Source organism: Varanus komodoensis, unplaced genomic scaffold (genome assembly GCF_004798865.1).
Source record: "Varanus komodoensis strain SLA01 unplaced genomic scaffold, ASM479886v1 scaffold2, whole genome shotgun sequence".
Taxonomy (NCBI): Eukaryota; Metazoa; Chordata; class Lepidosauria; order Squamata; family Varanidae; genus Varanus; species Varanus komodoensis.
In genome coordinates, this window is record NW_025335568.1 from 58,413,077 (window position 1) to 58,435,161 (window position 22,085).

Below are 22,085 nucleotides of genomic sequence, written 5' to 3' on the forward strand. Positions count from 1 at the left end.
GCGGGAGAGGCCCTTCTCCGGGAACCCTCCGTGAAGGAAATTAGGAGGGTAGGTACTCGGAGGAGGGCTTTCTCTGCGGTGGTGCCCAATCTATGGAATACGCTCCCCAGAGAGGTCCGCCTGGCGCCATCGTTATTTGTTTTTCGGCGCCAGGCAAAGACCTTTTTATTCGAACGTCATTTTAATTGCTAATATTATTTGCTTATTTTATTCCAACTTATTTTATATTGTTAATTCGTTTTGTATTTTTAGTGTATTATAGTTTAATTGATGTTTTGTGAGCCGCCCCGAGGCTTCGGCGAATGGGGCGGCATAGAAATTTTCTAAATAAATAATAATTAGGCAGTCAGATTAAAAAATATTATGAGAGCTCAAGATTTATTAAAAATACAAGTTTGTTTTAAAATGCCTGAATGAATATAATTATTCTCACCCAACACAAAAAAGAAGGTTTTCTACATACTCCTCTGAGGCTATTCCATACAGCCTAAAGCAAAACTCTATTGTCCTAACTAGAAGAAGAAAATTTATTAGTTGAGAAGCTGGAACATTTTCTGGAAAACTACAGAAAATACTTCATGTATATTGTTTCTAAAGAGGGTTCTCTCAACGTTTTGAGCTACGCTTTTATTTTAAAATGGTTCAGTCACCTTGGAATGTGCGCACTACTCAACTGCTTGCTTCCTGCAAACTCACACATCTGGGTTACTTGAAAACTGACTCACTTCTTCCAAACCAAAATACAAGTCCTGCTAAAAACAGTGGAAAAATTTGTACTGTTTCCTCCGTAATGTGACTCTTTGTCTATACCAAGCAAAGCTGTACCATCTTAAATATCTTCCTCTGGCATTTGCGCTTTATAAGACAAAAATTGTGAATATTTTTACTTACAATCATTAGTTGCTTTAAGCGCCACTCAAGGTACAAAATAACTATATCTAACAAATGTAATAAGTACAAGGGAAACCATATGCAACAAATTTAGAACTATAAACAGTAAATGAGCACCCCTCACTTTTATCTGACAAAAATCAAATTTTAGCATTAAACCGTTAACAAATGGGGGAGAAGCTATTAAATCCAGCTTCTCCACAGATGGCTGCATCTTCTCAACAAGTCAAAACTTGTTACTTGGGCCACACCGAATTTACCAGAAATGGCTCTTAATTGTAAAGTAAAACAGAGAAACTCATGATAGTTGGGAACTGAAAATGATTAATTGACAGAATGTTTTTTTTCCATATAAAGTTTACAATACTTACTGGCTATGTACCAATTTAAACAATATATTTTAATGGTAGAAGCTATCAAAGGGAAGACATCATAATACCCTAAGTATGCTAATTACTCTTGTTGTGCTTTTACCTATGGTAACACAATAAAATATTATCACTTGTATGCTACATTTTACTAGTCTATGACCAGTAAAAAGTGTAGTGTGTGCAAAATATGGCAATCAGATTAATAACAGGCACCAGAAAGTCTGAGCATACACATTAATTCTGGCCCCTTGCATTGGCTGTCCATATGCTTCTGAGCCCAATTCAAGGAGCCCAGTTCTAACATTAGAAAGCCCTATATGGCTTAGGACCACGTAATGCTTTTTCCAACCACAATCTCCCTGGACGCTACAATCAAGATCAGGAGCTTGTCTGGACTACCATCTCCAAGGGAGGCTAGGATGGTGGCAACAAGAAGAGCATTTTCAGTGCTACACACACACACACACACACACACACACACACCCATGGAACAAGCTCCACACTGAGGTCTGCCTGGTGCCACCTTTAAAATATTTTCATTACCAGGTTAAGGCTGTATTCTACCACAGGGCATTCAATTAGTTTATTATTATATTGGGGCTTTCTTAACTGCTTAAACCAGTCTCATGATTGCATAAGCTACTGTAACTTTTTAATATTGTTTTAAATCTGGGTATGATAGTTTATGATTTTCATTGCTGTTTGTATTTTATATTTTATTTTTGTGTGTAAACTGCTCAGGAAACTTAGGCTATTGGGTAGCATAGAAAGTAAATAAATAAATATGCATGTTAGATGTACAATTAATCTCTAAACTCAGTGCCTCTACTAGGCACATTCAGAGACTTTTCCATGGAAATGACGATGCAATTTGATCATTTCCCAACTATAAACATTTGCACTCTGCTTGCTAAACACAATCATTTCATTTTTGTCTAATGAAAATAAACTTTTTAATTAGGCGTGTAACAATCAAATGTCTTGACTTATAAGTCATAGCTGTTTCATTTTTGTTCGGTAGTTTCTTTTTTTGGTAATGTTGAGCAAAGCAGAAAGTTGAAGAAAAAGCATCTTCCCATGCTCCCATACCTAAGCTACAATTTTACAATAGTTTGCCTGAGCAAACTCAATGCAACTTATTTCTGAGTAAGGCAAGCACAGGATTGCGCTGTTAACTGTCATAGGTACTGGTCATAGGAAAGGCCCCCTATAAAAAGATTTTAAAGACATTTCTTATAAAGGCTAAAAAAGGTAAGCTTATATATTTATCCTTTACTGATAAAAAAGCATGCAAAGTACATATTTATGACACAAGAATCTGGAACTCTGGACTGTTGAAATACAATCCAAAATGTTAACTGTTGGTTTGGTTTTTCAATTCACATCACAAGAAAATCCTTGAAAACAAGAAGTCCCTGGGCAGCAGAAGTGAGTGAGTGGTCAAAATTCAACATACTTTCCTGCACACTCCCAAACAACTGAAGTTAATAAACCATACATTGTTGTATGGAAAACAGGTCAAACAGATGCAAAATGAATGCTGTGATAAAACACTGAAACACAACACAACAGTGTAAGCTATTTTAACTGTAAGCTAACAAATAGTGGTCAGATTTGCACCACTGTTGATTAAATATATGAAAATGTCTCAATGAGTAACTTAAATTGATAATTTAAATAACTTTTTTGTTTCCCCTGATCTAAATCATTATTTAAATCATTGAATTTAGATAGCCTTGATTAAGTCAACCCCTTCTGGTTTTAAGTACATAAAACAACACAAAAAGCTATGAGGTATATCTGCATGGCATATCCCTATCTCCTAAAAAGTATGAATATGAAATTATATTAATATTGCCATCTGGCACTGCCTCTACCCCCGTTTGCAGAAGGCCAGTCCTGGCTTCTGCCACACCCTTCCGTTTACTCTTCTCACAACAATCCTCTCTCCCTTACCAGGAGGACAAAGATTTTGCTTCACACCAGGATGGCTTACAGTGACTTCCTTCCCTCAAGAAAGAAGTGCTGTGGCCCATCCAAAGTATGCACCCAGTATAATCTGGACTTATAACAAATTAAGCAAACAGAACTTTTTGGTTTGTCCTAGCCTCAGTTTTGCCAGAAGCATGAGTTGCCGGATCTCATCAATGTTGTCACACTCACACACCACACTCACTGCTTTCTGTCTTCTATTGAAAGGAGGCGGCCAATGGCACACCATTTCTCAACAGTGCATTCCAATGGGTCTTCCTCATACTTCCGTTCAAATTTACTAACCTTAGCCTTGACTCGTTTCGCTGTGTTTAACTTTCACTCGTTGCCCTATGTTCCACCAATCCACTCCCGATCTGAGAGCATTACTTCCCCACCCCATTCTGCAGACCTTATTCAAACGAATTCAAGTGTTATTCTGCTAAGTAGAACTATTGAGATAAAAAGTTCTCTGCTTCCTCAAGTTTAACCCTTTCATTGACAACTTTCATAAACTAGCAGATCTGCTGTTGGTCCCCTTTGCTTCTCCTCGCACTCATTCCTGAGTTTCCGCAGTGCTGCTCACTACCTGTCTCTCCTTGCTAAATGTCAGAAAGCCTCCCTCTCCTACTTTAAGCCCTTCTACTTTACAAGTTCTTTCTTGAGCTGCACTAGGCACCCTCACACTATCATCCAACTCTCCTCTTCATCACAGCCAATGCTCATCTGTGTAACTTCTCAACTACTCCCACACTACTGACATAAACAGCTGTTTGCTGCCTATAAACTTTCTGGGTGAAAAGCAAAACATCTATATGCCTGGAGTCAAAGTCTGATCAGAAGAGACATGTCTATTTTGGTTGGTTATCATCTTTTGAGGAAGTAGCGTGAACCCTTCTGACAGCTGTAATTCTGAGCTAGACCTTACTACTCCCTTTCAAGTATCTCCAATCCTGGCTCATCAGCATCCAGAACAAAGTTGCCTTCTCATATAAAGCTTACACTAAATCCACCTGCTACTATGTTTTGCCTCATATTCTTCTAGTGCACAGGTTTCAGAAGAAGGTAAGAGCCTTGCCAGATCAGACTAACTATCCATCTAGTCCAGTATTCATTTCACGCAAAACAGCTACCCACATAATCCCACAGCAGGATATGGGTACAACAGCACCCTCCTGCACAAATCCCCAACAAATGGTGTACACAGGCACATTTCTTCCTACTTGCACTTAAACTGACCTTGTAGCTACATCCACCTAGTATTTTGCTAACATCTGTTCAGCCATCAGCAGTTTATAATGTTTCTGCACTGAAGGGTTAACAGACTTATTGTCATCTAGCAAGCCTCACTCCAAAACTATGATTCCATCTCACTGGACTTCACCCATGCCACATTATCAATGGATTCATTCAAAGTCAACCTCTTGCTGAAATTTAGATTCAGCTGATCACTGTTTTCTTATGTTCAGAATGCTAAACCTGTAGAATAGCAAAGGGAAGCCAACAGAATTGGTTTTACAGTTTCCTCCAATAAAGGGGACTTCACAGGAATACAGAAGGCATTTCTTAGTGCCACATTTTCTTGGCAATCCATTAACATCCTATGTGGTATTCTTTCTCAGCCAAGTTCTCTTCTCAAGGTAGTGGAGCAAGGAGAACTATGATTAGGCATAGACAACACAAAGTGGACCACCTAACATCCTCAGCCACGGGAATCTTCAGAAAATGCAGAACTAGGTGGGCCGGGTCTGAGCCTGAAAAGCATCCCTTATCATGAAATAAACATTTTAAAGCAATACTGCATATACAGGACCATGTATCACAAATTTGACAAACTGTAACTAACTGTAACTATTACAGAGACCCTGTGTATACATTCTCATTTTGCAATTCAGTAGTTCCTGAGGATTCTAATTGAGAGAGAGCGCGCGCAAGCACAGGGATGAAGCTGACCATCCCTGGTGCACCACAACCTCAGCACTCTACAAATTACATGCTCTCCAATAACCACAGAGCACTACCACTCCCTGCTCCAAGAGGATGAGCTGTGATCTGGAAATCTTCCCACTTCAGAATTCAATTTACTAAGTGGCCTTAAGCTAGATCAGAGGAAGACAACTTGGTCCCCTTCGTATGCTTCGGACTACAACTCAAACAATCTCTGACCAAACTGGCAGGGACTTAAACAAGTTGTAGTGCAAACTACCTGAAGAGCACCAAGTTGACTGACCGTACACTAGACTGTATTCTCTCAAGTATCCATTCTTCATTGTAACATGAGGATACCCACAACAAGTTACTTGTAAGAATTACCAGAATAATAGATGTATATCCTGTTCACTAAAAAGAAGAATTCTAAAATCCTCCTCCTCCATTTATATCCTGCCTTTTTTCATCCTGCCTAGGTGAGGCTGCTTACAGAGTTCCATTTTATCCTCACAAGGTAAAATGAGGTAGGTTGAGCTGAGAGTAAGTGACTGGCCCAAAGACACCCAGTAAGCTTCATGGCCAAGTGGGGGCTAGAACTCGGAACTTTCAAGTCCTCAGTTCAACACCCTAAACCTAACCACCACACCATGCTGGCTCTCAGTGGCCATGCTGGCTGGGAAGGATGGGAGTTTTAGTCTATTAGATCTGGAAGATACTAGACTGGAGAAGGCTGTGATAACCCATTCTAATCATTATTATCATGTTACAACGGCATGCAAGCAGGTTGCACCAGGCAACTTTTAAGCCTATATGAAAAATATCAACAGCCAAATCAACAGTCCAGTGAAACGTTACGATTTAAAGTTTTTAGGAAAAACCACATACAAAATATTTCCCTTTTTGTGGAAAGCACAGCAGTGTATTTTGCCAGAATCACACATTTGAAAGCTGTAATGTACAGGTCCATTGACCTTTCACAATCTGGAAACTAGGGCTTCTGTTCATTTCAGGGTTTCCTATAAAAAGCACTAAATCTCCATGGTACAAAGAGAGGCTTTCATTTCCACAATGGCCCTCTTGGATATTGTCTCAAATATGTGCCATTTCCATACAATGCTACTTTAAACAGAAGAAAATATATGAAAAGGATCTGTTAATTTACTAACATTTTCTAAATAGACTAAAGCACTCTTCCTAAGGACTATTTATTTCAAAAACTAAGTATTCATCCTTCTACTTCTGAGGAAGTCACATCTATATATATATGTGTGTGTGTGTGTGTGTGTGTGTGTGTGTACATACATATTTTAAACAAACCGAAGTTTCACAGGACTGCAGGTTGGCCAAGCAACAAACACACTTAATGCAGCTGATCTCCTTAAAAGGAATGCATCAAAGACACTGCTTTTGCCACACCCGTCTCAAGAAAACAGCATTAAAAAGGAAACCATTGCACCACAGTGGTGATCAAGCAGCTGCCATATTAAAAAGTATGCCCTTTATGAACCTGACCTGGCATGTGAAATCTGGTGATAAAGTTGACTCAAATAAATAGTTTCAAATACAAAGGACAAACTGGAAAAGGAAGCGCTATTGTTGCTCCAGTGTGATGCGATAGAGCTGAGCTTTTTGAAATGACCTCCCCCTCTCCATTATTGCTAGACAGCTGTTTTCAAAGTGGGAAGACAAGAAGCTGTCAGTCATTATGTTCATTCGTATCCTGGTCACTCCAGTATCCTCCCATCCCCACCCACTGAACCACCCGCTTGACCCCTCTTCAAGGTCACTTTCCAGACTCAAAGTGGTTTTTGCTCTGTCAGCTATACAAGAGAGTGGGATTGGAGTGCTAATTCCAGAATCCAAACTACCTGCAGTTCACCAAACAATATGAGGCACCACAGGATTGTTCCCTCCACTAAACTAACCCCCACAAAACATACATAATCTGAAAAACTTTTACCCAGCTGAGAGCATTTAAAGAAGTCCTAAAGAAATAAACCTATTTTGCTAATACCAAATGCCTTCCAGGTTAACAAGAGAGGCTGTAAGGATAAGTTTTAGGAAACATATTCTAACTAATGCTTCTGAAGAAGCAGAATCCTCCTATGAAAACTTATGCAACAAGTATGTGATCACCTTTCAAATGACATGCTGAGGTTTTTTTTTCCCCACTAGCCACATCAGATTATATAATTCACCAAGAGAATTTATGGAATTGGAATGACTAAAAATGGTTTAAGGTTTAATGAGATTTGACATTTAAAATACTGTTTTCCCATTTTGCATTTCTTATCTAAGAGTGCATGCAAATTATTTGTTAGAACATTTACTGTGTGTTGTCTATTTATGTGCTTCTATGTAAACAGCTTAGTATTTTATGCAACACTGTATTTTAAGTGTTTTAATCTTTGTGAACCTCTCAGAGAGCTTTGACTATTGGTTCATAACAGATTTGTAATAACGAGATATGTAATGCACAAAATAAACTCCACTATGAATAGTCAAAATCCCTCAGCCATGCATTCATACACCTTTTGCTCTGCATGGCTGAATCTGCCTAAAGACCCCTTGCACCAGCAAACATTATTCATGTTGTGCTGGAAATCTTTTATACTAATGCTGTAGCAGTAGTGTGAATGGAGCAACAATGCTGGATAATGCTCCAGGGGATTAGCTATGATATGAACACATTTATATTTGTCATACCACATACATACCAGAATACTAAGTAGAATACTTGAAGACCACATCAAGTGCACTGGATTGTGAGCTAAGTTCTCTAAGTTACCATGGCACAAGTTGTGGAGACAGGGTTATTTCTCTTTGTGATGAAAAACAGAGATCCCTACTCTTCGTTTAATCCAGTCTGCAAAATTAATCACTTGCCACAATAAGGCATACAACATATTACTAGTGTGTCATATTTTATAAAGCTTATCTTCAGAAATCGAGTACCTTCTTAAATGCCTTTTCCTTCTACATAGAAAGCAAGACTTTAAATCAGCATAATTCGAAATAGATTTTTTAAAAGTAGTTTTATTAACAGCAACGCTAAAAATGTCTACTCAAGAGTCCCACTGAGTTCAACGGGCATACTTCATGCTAAGAGTGTAACGCTGTGTATGTATGCGTGCACATATATTTTTAAGAAGCAAGCTTTTATAAGCGACCTCGTGGAAAGGAGCTGGTTTCAAAAAAGCTACGCAACTGAAATTCTTCAACAGGGTGGGGGGTAGCCACAGTTGTGTCGTGACTTTGCTCTTTCGTCTGAGGCTGAGCCCTTCAACGCCGTCTCCTTCCACGCCTCCATTCAAGGGAACCCCGCCAACGCAAGCCCCGTCGCCTGCTCCGTTCTCTTCACGAGGCTTTCGAACAAGCCCTTCTCACCGTTCCCTCCCTTCGTGGGAGCGGGCGGTGCTGCGGAGACGGAGAGGCGCGGACGGGGTGGGCTGGGGTGGGGAAGGAACCGGACGCGAGACCTCGCCGTCCATTCTTCCTCTCCAGCGGGGAAGTGAGACAGCGGGAGGCAGGCAAGAGGAAACAGGAGGCGGCCGACGCCAGCCCAATGCCCGAAGGCACAACGTGCGGATAGTCCAACATGGAAGGCCGCTAAGCCGCGACGAGCCCGGAGGGGAGCGGAGGAAGGAACGGAAGAGCCGGGTTGGCGGGGGAGACAAGGAGGGGAATCAGCGCACGCCTAGCAAGCCCGTTACCTACCCAACTACCGACAGCAACGCGCCTCCGCCTCCTTCTCTTTCCCGGCCACGTCAGCCACGCCACAAGTTCCGGGTGACCGGGACACATGCGCAAAAGGGCCTCTAGCCCGCGCGTCTGGCCCCAACCCTTTCTTTCGGGCGGCTCCGCTACGGTTCCCTCCGTGGGACAATTTAGACGCAGCGGGGGGAGGGATCGTCGGAAGGAAAACGAACGCATGTGTTTAGTGAGTCTCCTAGGGGCAGAGTTCGACAGGGATACTACAATTCCCAGCATGCCTCAGGCGTCTTGATTAGAGCATGCTGGGAATCGTAGGTCCTTTGTCCGTTGAACGATGGCCGCTTTGCATGTCAAAGGTGCCATTTTCAGTTCCCAGTATCTCCAAATAGAGCTGGAAAAACTCCCGCCTGAAATCCTGGAGAACTGTTGCGGCTAGTCAGTGTTTACAATACTGAACGTGATGGATCAAGGTCTGAACTTGATCAAGGGAACTTCTACTGTTCTAACCCTCACTGGTCACAGCATGTGCTAAAAGACCCCTGTCTGTCTGTATGAGCTAGCATGTCAAGTCACCTTTGCTAAGCTGGAAAAGTTTGGGCCTATAGCTGGATGGGTGATAACATATGGAAGCAGAGCAGCGTGTTCGACTCAATGGCCTTATAGGCCCTTTCCAGCTCTATCTTGATTTATTCAGATAATGTGGGTCTGAGTGTGGCTCACCCCCTCAGAGCATTCCTTCCCTGCATGTATGGACTGAGGTGTAGCAGTGGCAATCTTTGCTGCCACATGGATGCTGGAGCACCATGTGGACATCACAGCACCAGCCTTTGCACCACACACTAAACAACCCCTTTCCTCCACTCTGAGGCTCACTTGCAACCTTGGAGAGGCAGCCACTGATTCCTTCTGTGCCAGCTGTGAGGGAGTAGGGCAGGGGTACAATGTACTAAAGGACTGTAATTTATGTTTTGGTACATGCTAAGTCTTGAGAAGTATAGGGCCTGGAATCTAGGAGCAAGGGCAGATATTTAAGCTGGCCAGATGCAAAAGAGGACAATAGTAACTTGAGACAAGCTGTGCCTTTGTGTCTTTTTGTAATCTAGTCATCCTACAAGCTTTAGCCCATCCAAAGCTGGAGTGAAGAACCTGTCAACCAAATATGAGAAGGGATAAACATTCTGTACTTCCCATTTTTCTGACAAATGCCCTTGCATCATGCCAGACAAATGTTAGGGAAATGGAGCCATTACCCCAAATAACATGTAGTTCTACCCTAGTTTTTAGGGCTTGGATTTCTTACAGCAAAGTTTGTATTCTCCCCACGCCATGTGCTGACTTCTGTGACATTAACTTTCTTCAGGAACATAAATGCTTCTTTTAAACATGTTTTTTTTTTTTTTTTTTGGAAGAAGGTTATTTTACAAATACAATTTGTATTGGAACAAATTATAATATTTACTAGTGTACACACATTTAAATTAACTAGCTCCTTCTTGAAAATTAACAAGTGCATTGCATAAATGAATTCTCTGTATTAGTTTCCCAGATAGTTTCTGAAGGGGGCTCTAGTCTATACAATCAATTCTGGAAGAGGTTGCATGGATGATGTGACTTCATATTACAGGGGGGAAATCAGTTTGGAATATTTCATTAAAAACTCACTGCAAATGCAATACTAGAATCTAACTACCTAATATATGGAGGTATTTTAACTTGCATGGGAGGTTGTCTTTTAGTTCCGTCTTTTAACATGGGAGAGCATTAAAATGGCATCCCTCACATGCAGTGTGAAATGGTACAGTCCACCTCTACCATCACATTCTGGTGATGCCAAGCATGTACACCAAGCTTAAAATTCCTCATCTTGCAAATCTCTTCCTCCTTTGTAGAACTCTTGCTTCTCTAGTTTTTGCTTTTATGAATATTAGACAAACCAAATTTTAGTTTTCCCATTTCTAGACCCCAGAGGCAACATCTAGCACACAGAGTCTGTGCACAAAATGATACATTTATTGAAAGAGTATTTTTAATACAAAAGAAAGCTCTGTACATAGTACTGCAATTACTGTCACATCCTTCCAGAAACACAACCCTGGAAATTAACAAACCCCACACACAGCCACTCACGCATACGTACACGCATACACGCACATACACACACACAAAACCCCAAAACAATCTGCAAAGTGAACTGAAAAGGTCACCACACAATAAATGCCATTTCATCCCTGATAAGTGTTCTTACAAGTCAACACTTTAAATTACATGCAACATTAGCGTTTAACCTGCAAGTGCCTTTTGTAGGGGAGCCCTTCCGAGAGAAAGTGGAATATCGAGTGAATGGTGTAAAAACACTAGAAATTGTGGGGACGGGGAGAGAATGGCCAAATCAAAACAGAGAATGTATTTGTTGAGTTTGGCTTCTCCCTGTTTTATTAGGCAACTTTTGGGCTAGTTTCATGATTGAAAAATTACTGCTTTACAGATGTTCCTCTGTCCCCAAAATTTCCCTCTTCTTTCCCCCACATCCTCCAGCAAATATGTCCCAGAGAATCCCCCATCTGAAGCAGCTGGATGGAGGGTGAGGAGGTAGAACCCATTCCACTAATAATGTTCTGTTAATAGACAATGTTGGATTATTCTGTTCTGTTAACAGACAATGTTGGATTGTTAACAGACATTATTAATTTCCTCCCACCATTACTCTTCAGTAGGTGAATACAGCTGGCCATTCACTAAGCTGTCACCTTACCACCATGGTACCAACTTACGCTACCAATTTATTTGGGAGTTGGTAGCGTAATCTACCTGCCATGGGGAGAACACATTTCACTGCGGTTTCTCCACACATTTATGCTCAAGTGAAGTAACATTCCCATTACCTGGTAGATTACCAAGCAGATGCATGTAAATAAAAATGCTCTTTATTCATTTATAAAGAGATTCTCTTGAACCCAAGCACCCATCAAACAGCTTCAGCTTTTATGTTAATTTTAAAGGGTTTATCAATTCTATATTAAACAGGAAATATTTGAGCAAAGGAGTGTTCAGTAAAAAGCTTCTACAAGGGTTTACTGCTTATCCTGCCATTAGGCAAGCAGAGCTGACCACCTCTAACAGCCAGTCTTGCACCTTGGTGGAGGGGGGACATTTCCTGCTCTGTCTCAGCTAGCAAAACAGATTGTACTTTATTAGGGAGATGATGCAAGGTATCAAGGTTGCAAGCTGTCAGATATCCCACCTGTGGAGTTCACGAGTCAGCCTTGCTCAGGCCAAGCTTTAATAGTATTCACAGTATTGTTTTTGTGCTAGTTACCAATGAAGATGGAGAAAGGAAAAGCAGATGGATTTCACAAGAATAGTGGCTTGGTCTCTCTCTCGGCCCATCTTCTTGCACAGAAACAAAGACACTCCCACAGTTGATTGTTGAATGCTTGAGAGCTATTAAATGTTTGTTGAGGCTTGATTTATATATGCATCAAAACACTGAAAACAAGTGAACTCTTGAGAATAAACTTAGGAGTGTACCATTTTAATACTTGTTGGCATTAAAACCACCACCCAAAAAGGGTCTCGCATTGGGTCCTGTGACGGGGAGGGGAGGAAAACCTGAACCTATTTGGTTCTTGTGGTGCTAGTTTGGTACTTGAAACTACTTAGCATTTGCTTTTTAAAGAAAACATTAAAACATGTGATCTACCATCTGCCGTCATCGGATGTTTTACCATCATCTGTAAGCCAGGCCTGAGCAAACTAGGCTTATTTTTTCACAATATGGCCAACAGAATTGAAATGGTAAATCAAGCAGGATCTAGATCCCAAAAATCTCTGGAAAAGAACAAGGATTAAAAACTTCTGCCCACTCCACTCCTCATTTTGTGTTTTCCTGACAGGTTTCAGATCCTGATTGGTTCCATCCGTCCAAGTACAATCCAAATGCTTGGGACAGGAGACCAGTTTAAACGCTAATGTCCATGGAAGTATTTTCAAAAGGTTACAATACAAGTTGGAAAGGCCCCTTTCCTCTCCTTTTTCCCTCCCCACCCCATGGCCCCCCACCCCACCCCCCAGTACAAACCCCATGAAAACTGTACAGGAGCCAGACTTTAATTCCTTTAAGAATTACATAAATACGGAGTTTAACACTTAGAAAAATAAAGTCTTTTTTTTCAAGGCTTCTTTTATCTTTTAATTAAAAAGAAAAGAGCAAAGAAAAAAGTTACAGTCGCTGCTTCCTTTCTTTAGAAGGCTGCAGCTTTCCTTGTTCCAAACCTGGCCTTTATTTTTTATTTTTTGGGGGGGGGGGATTGCTGAGGCGCTCACAGCAAGTTAGTCCTTGCTTTGTCACTTCTAAGCTGGTTATTTTACCACATGTGTGATTCTGTGCAAGCGAACTCTCCGACGGCACAGCTCCTTCACCAAAACACGACTCCCTTCCCTCCTGCCAACAGCACATCCTCTTCTCTTCTCCTTTGCACAGCTCTTCCCTTTCCTTGTTGTGGAGGCTTGCATTTGTTCACTCCAGAAAACTTGTGTTTGAATCGACACAGCGAGGACAGGCGCGACCCTCACGGCTACCACGCCAGTATGATCCCCTTTAGCACACGGGAAGAGCTATCCAGTGAGACCCCTGTGAGGAGGTCTGCCCCGTCCTGTGTACCCAGCCCCACTTTGAGAGCAAGGGCCAAGCATGCTTTCTCAGGCAAAAAGGGGCTATGGGCCAGTCGCGACTGCAGCACCCCCAAGCTGGCAGACTCAGTTTGAGGAAGAAAGTGTCTTGGGAAGGCATGCTTTAAGAAGTACCTCCGCTTGCATCGAGCTTCATTCCTTGGTGTGCTCCAAGCGCGTTGAGCAACAACACGGAGCTTTCCCAGCCCGCATGGCCAATGGGACGGGAGGTTTAGCCCAACACACCTGGAAGGCAGCCGACTGGGGAAGGCTGCTGTACTTGCTCGCTGTGGCACACCTGCCGCCCCGCTGCAAGAGGAAAGCACGGGCAAGGCAGAGGCAACCCAAGAGGGCATGTTCCCAGCGCTGCGGAAGGGCAGGAGCAACTGCAGTTTCTGGGCTTAAGGGATGCTGTGTGTGTTTCAAAGAACGGCCAAGTGGGGCTTACAGGCACCCGCTGGGCTGTGAAATGTGTGGGCAGCCAGACCAAACTAGACTTCACACGCTATGTGGCCAGCCAGTCCGTTATTTCCTGTCAACCGAATTTACATTCTGAGAGAGGAACCATTCAGGGGGTTAAGTTCGAAATACTCTGCTTTCTGCCCTCTCCCCAGCCAGTGCCTGGCTGCCTCAGAAGAGCCCCAGATGGATGGATCCCAGCAGAAACGGCCCCTCTTCGCAAGCCAGGGCTGAAGGCGAGGCCACTGCTGCGGCCAACTCCCGATGCATCACTCACTCACTCACGGCTTGAAGGCACAATGCTGCAGCCAGCTGAAGGACCTGAACCGCGGGTGGGGGGAGGGCAAGGGAGATCTTTGCCCCAGGACGGGCTTTAAGAAAAGAAAAGGGACGGGACAGGCAGGATGCCTACGTTGACCAGAGGGCTTCCCTTTTCCGATGGCTTCAAGCTCTTCCGCATTCCAACCTCTCCCCACAGCTTCTGTTCCTTGGCCTGGAGACAATAAACTGGGGCATTCTGGATGCATATTTGGGGGAGCGGGTGGTGATACAAACAGAAGAAGGGTTATATACATGGCAGAGCAAACTCTCCCACCTGTGAGAGACAGTTTCTTCTTTGGCTGGAGTGAAGAGGAAAACAAAGAAACCCGCAACAAAAAAAAAAAAAAACCACACACACACACACACAAAAGCACAGTAAAATGCAGCATTCAAATGCAACAAAGCCCCCCTACAGCCCAGGCTCAGCTCCCTGCTGCTGGCCTTGTAGCCATTTTAATATGAGCTCGTGTATGTGTGTGTGTGTGTGTGTGTGTGTGTGTGTGTGTCAGTGTAAATTGTGAGAGAAGAAAAAAGTGAAAAAGGCAACAATAAATAAGTGACGGAGTCCATACAAAAATAGGGACCACCAAAATCCTGGAGCAGCTTCAGGAGGGCTGCAGATCCTGGCCCGTGCACGGCACAAAAGATGGAGGCAGATGGTGCAGGTCTGGGCACCAGGTACACACTTCCCTTCCAGCCACTCCACCAGGTCCCTCCCCAGAGTTGCTCAGTCACTCTTGGAACTATGGGATGTATCCAAGTTGACCACCTGCAGCTCCGTCAAGTTAGTGCTGCTGCTGGACTGCTGCCCAATAACAGCCATCTGCAGAGACAAAAGGAGAAAACCAGCCTGTTAAGCAAAGCGCATCAAGGTTAAAACTGAGCATGAAGTCACCCCACCTCCTTGCAGTGCGCAGGTGCAGCTACACCTTTCATTCTGATTAAAATGCAGCAGGACCCCCATATCTGCTGGCTCAGTCACCACACTGTCACTTAACTGCGGCTGACTTCAGTCTGGAAGAGAAGTCATTGGGTGCTTCCTTTAAGTGAGCATTCTTGATTTAATAGGGAAAGAAAAATATATGCTGAGGTTGGTAGGATGTGTGGTAAGATCAAATCTTCTATGAATGAAATTGTGAAAAAAACATGTATATGTACGGAATATAGTGTTCTCTATTACCCACCATTTCAGGCATCTGCTGGGGGAGTCTGGAACATATCCCTGCAGATACGGGGATCCTGCTATTCTCCAAAACTGCCTTTCAGGATAACAAAATAACGCATTTAGTGACAAAAAAAAAATCCCCCAAGCATAGGCTGATGGGATCTGAACTAGCAGAGTCCAATCAAGAAAGGGATCTTGGGATTATGAGGGACAGCACAATGAAAATGTGGATCCAGTGCGCAGTTGCTGTGAAAAAGGCCAACTCCATGTTAGGCGTAATTAGGAAAAGAATTGAAATTACTCCACTTATACAAATTTCTGGTGCAACCCCGCCTAGAATATTGTGTTCAGTTCTGTTCTCTACACCTGGAAAAGGACATTATCGAATTGGAAAAAGTGCAGAGAAGAGTAAATAAAATGATGAAGGGGTTGGAGCAACTCGCCTATGAGGAACAGTTACAACAACTGGGATTGTTTGCACTTAGAAAAAAGAGGAGACGGTGAGAGAGAGAGGAGAGGTGTGCAGCATAATGCCTAGTGTGGAGAAAGTGGAGAGGGAGACATTTTTCTCTCCCCCCATAATACTAGAACCTGGGATCGAAGCTGATTGGTGAGCGCTTCAAGATGGATAAAAAGAAGGGATTCTCCAGACAGTGCATAGCTAAACCATGGAATTCACTGGCACAGGAAGTGGTGATGGCCACCACTTTGGATGCCTTTAAAAGAGAACTGGACAAATTCATGGAGAAGAAAGTTATCTGTGACTACTAGCCTTGCTGGCTAGGTGCTGCTACCTGTGTCCATGTTGCTGAAGTGCTTAGGCAGGCGGAACTCTTAATGGACTGCTGGACTTGACAGACCCTTGGTCTGACCCAGCATGGCTTTTCTTATGTTCTTACAAAACTCTCCCAAGACACTCCAAAAGGTAAAAAGAAATGTGGCAAACAAGCACCGCATTTATTACTCTCCTTAACTTTAATTCTGCAGATACTCCAGCCCCCAGCCTCTCCCTACTCCCATAATGCTGAGGCCAAGTCATAACCATCATCCACCTGGCAAAAGACACAACTCAGGAAAGAAGTGAAACAAAAGAGGCTTGAGGGCTTCTGTGAGAAATGAGGATGATGGGGCTGGGCAGGCTTCAGCTCCCAAAGCAGAGGGACCACTGCAGGAAGGCCGCTCCCCCACATTCATCAGGCACATGGCTCTCACAGACACACAAGCAACAGGGGTTTCGATTGCTGGTCTTGATGTGTGGTAAGGCCGATATGGGTGAAGATGCTTCTTGATGTGGTTTAAGGCCAAGGTGAGCCAGAGCGGTTTCACATGTACCCTGGACTAACCAAGCAATCAACCAACCAACCAAAGCAGATCCCTGCCATTTCCCACTCCCAACAGTGGCCTAAAAATGCCAAATTTAGCTTTAAAAGTAGGCCCATTTTTCTCTTCCTCCTGCTGCCACCACCAAAATTCAGCAGTCCGCAGCAGGAGGGTGGCTGCCTACAACAGTGTACGGTTGTCCTCTGAAGCCCTCGAAGCTTCCCACTGTTGATTTCTTGATTTAAAGCTGTAATTGCAGCCTTCACCAACCTGGTGCTTTCCAAATACAGTGGGGTGCCCTACAAAGGATGCAATCCACCACGCTATTCCCACCCACCAGGACAAGTGGGGGTATCCTACAGTTGCAAGGCTCTGCCCAAGCACCGTCCAGGAACATCAGAGAAAGCAACCCTCATCTACCATGAGAGAATGAGCACAGCTGGCCTCCAGCATTAATCCATGATGGATAAGAAAAATTCTGTATGTCTCAGGAGACTAAAGCCTGGGAAACTCTGGCTCAGAAAATATTTGCCTGATGACCTTGAGTGCCAAATAATGAGCTATCTTATCTGATGCAGTCCTATAACAAGCTCTCTCTCCTCTTCCACCACATGGAAACACATTCATTCATTCATTCATTCTATTTCTATCCCGCCTTTTTTCTTTTCAAGGAACTCAAAGTGGCTTACATAATAAATATTAACAGGGAGCAGCAGAAAGAAATGTAAATAAATAAATACTCTCATATCATGCTGGTCCTACAATGCCTGCCAATTGAAGTCCAGGCCCAATTTAAGGAGCTGGTAATGACTTATAAGGCCCTAAACAGCTTGGGTCTTGGATACCTGAAGGAGCGCCTTCTTCCCTATGTGCCAGCCCACCCCTTGAGATCTGAGCCAGAGGTTCTTCTCTGGGAGCCATCTTTGAAAGAAATCCGGAGGGTAGCCATTCAGAGAAGGGCCTTTTCAGTGGTGGCGCCCAGACTGTGGAACATGCTTCCCAGGGAGGTCTGCCTGGTGCCGTCACTTTATTCTTTTTGGGATCAGGCGAAGACCTTTTTATTCTCCCAATATTTGAACAGTTAAATGGTTTTATCCTTGTTTTTATCATTATCTGTCAAATGCAGTGTGCTGTCTGTTGTTGTTGTTACGATCACTTTGGTTTTGGTTTTTCTGCTTTTTGTAAACTGTCCAGAGACTTTGAGTATTGGGATGGCATATAAGTTTTTTAAATGCATATAAACATAATTTCCTCCAGTGTTATCCTCACAAAAAGAACCCCATGAGGTAGGCTGGGCTGAGAGGCTGTGACTGGCTCAAAGTCACCCGTGAGCGCCATGGTTGAATGGGGGCTAGAACCTGGACCACCCGAGCCCCTGGCCTGCATTCTTAACCACTGTACAACACTACCACCCTATACCACACCTGGATGTGAGAAGCCTTAGAGTTACTGAATGGGCATGTTCACCTGACGGTGGCATTTTCTTGACAAGAATGCACTGTCATCTTGCCCTTAATTAAACCTGCAAATTTGCTGTGCTGGAGGGGGCAGGTAGGAGCAGGGGCAGCATTAATGGAAGGTGTTTGAAAATGCAGAACGTGGGGGTTCTTCACCAGAAACACCCTTTGGCTTTCTACGCAGCAAGAATATGACAGCCTGCCCTATCCGGGTGTTCTCCAGGTATCTTGCTCTACAGCTCCCACAATCCCCCAGTTAGCATTGTTTTCCAGCACATCTGGGAGGCACCAGCTGGGGGAAAGCTGCAGCAAGGGCATGCAAACCCACCAGCACCTTGCTTGGTCAGGTCAGGGCTCCTGTAAGCTGGTGCTCTGTTTCCAGCAACCAGCATCAAGCCTCTGGGAGCTCAAAGGCAAGGGACAAGGGCAACAGCGCTCCCACGGATGTTAGCGGCGGGTGCTCTTTGCAGGGGCACTGCCTGTTGCTAATCACTACTGGCTGAAGAGAACCCCATGCCTTAAAAAAAATGGGTCGAAAACCTGTGGTTCTCCAGGTGTTAGCAAACGTCGTGGGACAGCTCTGGAGTGCCTTTTACGCCCAGCAACTAGGTGTTCTGTCAAAGCTTACCATGCCTTTCAAGCACTGCTATCAGTATTTCGCAATTCCTCTTCCAGATCACAGCACTGTAAACAAGCTTGTTCTTGGAACTATTAAAGGTTTTTTTAAATGTGATTCTGAGGGATGTAACATATACCAGACAATTAGGAACAGTTTAAAAGACTAATCCAACAATTGTAATGACAAAGCTTTGTCATGCTTAAGACATCCTGCAAAATGCAGAATGCCCAAAGCCTGAAGGGAACAGACAATATGGAATGTAACCCAAGGCAATTGGCCCAGTTTAGCTCCACACACAGAGAGGAGAGAGTCCAAGAAACAGAACTGCTAGTTGTGTTTTGTGTTCGCATGTTCCAAGAGGTTGCCGAAAAAAGTATAGCCGGTCTTACAGTACAATCCGAAGCTTATTTACTCAGAAATATTATATCCTATTACATTCAAAAGGGAGGTAGAACATAAGAAAGCCCTGCTGGATCAGACCCAAGGTCCACCAAGTCCAGCACTCTGTCCACACGGCGGCAAATCAGCTGCCCACGGGATCCCTCAAGACCTCCACCTGCCCAAGCTCCTCTGCAACTGGGAAAAGAGGAAGCACACGGTCCACAAGGCTAGTAACCACTCATGACCTCCTCCCCCAGGAATCTGTCCAATCCCATTTTTAAAGCCATCCAGACTGGTGGCCATCACCACTCCCTTTGGCAGCAAATTCCACAGTTTACCTATACCCTGGGTAAAGTACTGTATTTTTCGCTCTACAAGACGCACTTTTTCCCCCCTCAAAAGGGGAAATGTCTGTGCGTCTTATAGAGCGACTATGTCTGTGCAGTAAGTCTGTCAGATGTGCAGCATGGTGTGCCCGACACCCGGGACATGTAATACCACCGCCGGGACGCTGCCGGCCCGCCTGCACCACCTGGCCGGCATGCGCTCGGCGCACCCTGCTCCGCCCCCCCCCCCAGGCACAGGTGAGAGCTGTGCCACTCAGGGGGAGCGGTGCAGAGGAGGAGCCGCGGGCTTTAACCCGCCGACCGCGGCCAAGCTGACCCCACGGAGAGACGGACTGCCCACCCACCAGGAAGACCTGCCACTGCTGCCCGGAAGACCACCGCCGGGACGCTGCCAGCCCGCCTGCACCACCTGGCCGGCATGCGCTTGGCGCGCCCTGCTCCGCCCCCCCCCCCCCCGGCACAGGTGAGCTTCCTGATCATCACAGGTCAGTGTGTGTTTTCAAATGGCAACCCGTCTTTTAATGAAGCCCATGGGGAAGTAATGGGGAATGTGCCTGTGATTATCAGGAAGCTTTCCATGGATCAGAATGGTGCCTGCTTTATTAAGTTAATAGAAGGACCAATATCTGTTAGTTGATCAGACACATTTTTTTTTAGGATCAGTGGATAGTTGAACAGCATTACCTTTGTGTATGAAGTTTATTCTTCAAAGGCCACTTAGTCCGCTGTGTGTTTGATTTACCATACAATATCTCATTTTTTGTCAGAAGTTTTTTTCTATTATTTACTAGTAGGGCAGCGTGGACATTACTGGCTTTTTTAGATTTGTTGAATTGTCTGCAGCAGCTCTTGTATAACTGGTGTAGATTGTGGACTCCTTCAATAATTCCACTACTGACTAAGAAAGTGATGTCAGTGATGGTGAGCAACAGAGCTTCATAAATTCTGACTCAAGCGATGATGAGTTCTATAGGTTCAACAAAAACTAGAAGAGTACTCGAACTTTAAAGTCTCTCTTTTGTTAAGGACAGTGATGATGGTTCTTAATGCCACTGTTGACTGCTGTTCACTTTACAAGGTTGAAATACTGTATTACTGTATTCTGTTATAGTTTATTAAATAGTTCAGTAAACCATTTGATTGAGAATATTTTTTTCTTGTGTTCCTCCTCTAAAAATGAGGTGTGTCTTATGGTCAGGAGCGTCTTATAGAGCGAAAAATATGGTACTTCTCTCCTAAACCTCCCACCAATCAGCTTTATGGTAAGGATCTTTAGGACTGCTGCTGCAAGCTTTTAACTTCAGAAAAAGGGACCCTTTTTCTGTACCCACCTGATGAAGCTGAACAGCCGAGACTGGGATTTGAACTGTTCCTGAGGGTGCTGTCAGGAACACCTGAGGGACTCCACCTGCCAGAAAAAAAGTCACAGACATGCCATCAGCCATTTTCCTGATGATTCAAATGTAGATGCAGTGATTAACACAGAAGCAGGGCCAGAATCATTAAGTCGGCTCTGCAAGCAAAATGAGCCACCACACCAAAAGCAAGCAAGGCTCCACGCAACAAAAAGACATTTCATGCTAAAGAAAAAGCTACAGATCTGCTGGTGAAACGCAGGATGTCCTGTAGAAATGTGAGTCCATGCATACATTTTGGTGAAGCTTCAAAGTAAATATTAAAAAGAGGGTAGAAGTACATATTAAAAGGTAAGCCACTCCTCTGGTCCTAGGGATGCACAATCTGGAAGCCCTCCCCACAAAGGCCTCAACTGCACCTCTGCCCAGTGTCTCGATCCTATTTCCCTGCATCTGTCCCCAGCCCCTCTTCCCACCGCTGCCAGCAATTATACTGTTACAACCAGCAATTCAGACCCATTTCCAGTAAGGTAGGAACCATCCGTACGAAGACCTTACAGAGAGGGAGTCTTTTGTACCAGGGTCCCTGGCAGAGGGCAAGGAGCGAAGGATCTTCCCTGAGCAATCCCCATTGTTCTTTTCCTTTTGCAATTGGCAGTGAGGAAAAACCAACCCACATCCGGATCATTAGGATCTGCATGTGTGCATCACATACAGCCCTTCAAGTTGAAAAGGCCATGCCCTCCAGTTCAGACCAAGCAATGGCTCCCCTGCTTCCTGGTCCTTGTGCAGGACCCCCCCCCCCCACTTCTAACCAGAGATACCAGAGCCTGAATCGGGCGGTCTGCATGCAACACTTGGGGCTCCACTGCTGAGCAGTGCATTGGAGGTGCAAAGGTGCTCCTTTGAGCAATGCTCCAAATATGCTCCTGGACAGCATTCTCACTCCCATGCTGGCCACATTGTGACTGAAATAGTCACACATGGATTCCCTGCAGGTTCCTGTCTCCCCTGTCCTTGTTTCTCCTGTTCCCCATTGGTGTCTCTGGGCAGGGAAACGTCCTCTTGTGATCTGTGAAGCACCACTCACATGGACGGTATATATGCGCACGCACAT

The 22,085-nt window shown here is 44.1% G+C and overlaps 2 protein-coding genes across 9 annotated transcripts in view; both read right to left on the bottom strand.

The window, feature by feature from the left end:
* Positions 1–8,991, bottom strand: part of LOC123022540 (cullin-9-like) — a 64,324-nt gene extending 55,333 nt beyond the window's left edge. The window contains exon 1 of one of the 2 annotated variants that reach the window (XR_006414532.1): positions 8,880–8,991. The gene's annotated coding sequence lies outside the window, so the exon portion shown is untranslated. The remainder of the gene's footprint in view (positions 1–8,879) is intronic. The other variant, XM_044428306.1, reaches the window with a different exon arrangement.
* A 1,873-nt stretch (positions 8,992–10,864) lies between these two features.
* The window catches only part of SRF (serum response factor), a 75,511-nt gene continuing 64,290 nt past the window's right edge, over positions 10,865–22,085 (bottom strand). For all 7 annotated transcript variants that reach the window (XM_044429151.1, XM_044429152.1, XM_044429156.1 and 4 more), the window contains 2 exons: positions 20,945–21,021; positions 10,865–15,147 (listed from right to left, as the gene is read on the bottom strand). In XM_044429151.1, coding sequence (XP_044285086.1) covers positions 15,052–15,147; positions 20,945–21,021 — 173 coding nt within the window. In that variant the 3' untranslated portion in view covers positions 10,865–15,051. The remainder of the gene's footprint in view (positions 15,148–20,944; positions 21,022–22,085) is intronic.